The sequence below is a fragment of the Mesitornis unicolor genome, unplaced genomic scaffold, assembly GCF_000695765.1.
Source record: "Mesitornis unicolor isolate BGI_N332 unplaced genomic scaffold, ASM69576v1 scaffold36424, whole genome shotgun sequence".
In the NCBI taxonomy this organism is placed as follows: Eukaryota; Metazoa; Chordata; class Aves; order Mesitornithiformes; family Mesitornithidae; genus Mesitornis; species Mesitornis unicolor.
In genome coordinates, this window is record NW_010181393.1 from 5,850 (window position 1) to 7,448 (window position 1,599).

General features: G+C 65.5%; 1 protein-coding gene across 1 annotated transcript in view; it reads right to left on the reverse strand.

Annotated features, from left to right (window-relative positions):
• The window catches only part of LOC104539805 (cytochrome b ascorbate-dependent protein 3), a gene marked incomplete at its 5' end in the record, with an annotated part of 1,222 nt that extends 562 nt beyond the window's left edge, over window positions 1–660 (reverse strand). Inside the window, 3 exons of the mRNA XM_010183418.1 lie at window positions 1–119; window positions 193–389; window positions 455–660. The exon at window positions 1–119 is cut by the window's left edge and continues 33 nt beyond it. Of these exons, the coding sequence (XP_010181720.1) occupies window positions 1–119; window positions 193–389; window positions 455–660 (522 nt within the window). The remainder of the gene's footprint in view (window positions 120–192; window positions 390–454) is intronic.
• Window positions 661–1,599: the final 939 nt, after the last annotated feature.

Consider the following 1,599-nt stretch of genomic DNA (forward strand, 5'->3'; position numbering starts at 1 on the left):
CACGAGGCCACGGACAGCATGAGGATGGTGGAGCCAAAGAAGACATGGACGGGTTTGTAGAGGGCACGGAGCCAGGCAGGAGCCCAGGGCAGCAGGAAGGCGCTGAAGCCGGCCACCCACTGCGGGAAGGGGAGGTGAGGGCGAGGGGCACGGCGGCGGATGGGGCGTGGGGGGAGGCAGAGCAGCACCCACCTGGCAGGAGAAGAGGAGCACGGTGGCCAGCCCCAGCCAGCTGTGCAGCGAGTACATGTTGGGCGTCCCGTGCTCGTTGTGGAAGCAAAAGACGGCTGCCAGCCCCAGCACAGCACGGACGAAGGCTGCCAGGGCTAGGGCACCCCAGGGGAGCTGGGGGCCGCTCCAGGCGGGGGGCAGGCGATAGACCAGGGCCGCTGTTGGGTGAGAAGGTCAGGCAGGAGCCGTGCCAGGACTGTACCACGCCATACGCCCCACTCACCTGCGCCGTACAGCACCACCATGCCTGTCACCATCAGCACCGGGTGCCAGTTGAACGTCCGGGTGCTGCCATCCAAGGCGAAGCCACCGCGCCAGTGCTGGCACCAGGCGGTCACAAAGGTCATGCACGTAAAGCCCAGGCCGCCCAGGAAGACGCAGAAGGGCAGGAAGGGCAGATCCAACATCTCAGCGACAGGACAGCGGCACCTGGAGAAGAGCAAGCCACACACTCAGCCTCTCCGGAGCCTCTCCGCCTGCACCGGCTCTTGCCCATGAGCAGACGCCGCCGGGGAGGAGCCAGACTGAAAGGGGAACCAGGCACCCTGAGGAGGGGTGGCTCTGGACCAGCTGCTGCCTGGCCAGGGAAGGACACTAGGGAGCCGGCCAGCTGGGGATACGCGGAGTGAAACCAGCCCTGGCAGAGCCAGGTCCCTGTGCTGCAGCCCACCGTGCCGCCCCAGCACACTGCAGCTCAGTGCTGTGCCCAGGGAACAGCAGCAAGGGCCTCACGCTGGGTCTGGGTGTCTCCTGTAACCCTGCACCCACCCCCAGTTCCCCTATATTGTTCCCAAGAACCCACTGATCTGATCTCCTTCCTCTCATACATACCTACACCCTCTCCATCCCCCCAGCACTCTCAAACCCACACCCCAGCCCTGCTTCCACCTCCCAAATGGCACCGACGCTCCCTCTCAACCTCCCATCAGCACTTTGTGCCCCCCTGATCTGCACCCACAGCTCAGGGCTTGGCACAGCTTGGTATGAGAAGGCACCCCTGTACCCCTCTGAGCTGGACCCCGGCAGCCCCAGCACCTCCACTCTCCTGCCCGCTCTGCACCAGCCCTCACCCCACCTCCTCCACCAGTGCTGGGGGGCACTCACGGGGAACAGCCCCACAACCCCTTCTTGTGCTGTGCAGCAGCTCCAGTAGGGCCCTGTCTTCGGTGCTGCCCTCAGCCCACGGGGCTGGAGCAGGGGCTGCGCTCATTTGCCTGGCGATTTGCATCTACCTCCAGAAATAGACCTTCATGTCTCCTCCTGGGGTGGGGGACGGCCCTGTCCCCTCCCAGATCAGCCACCCCACGGGACCGTGAGGCAGGAGGTGCGTGGGGATCACGAGCTCAGCCACCCACACGTTCTGAGGCC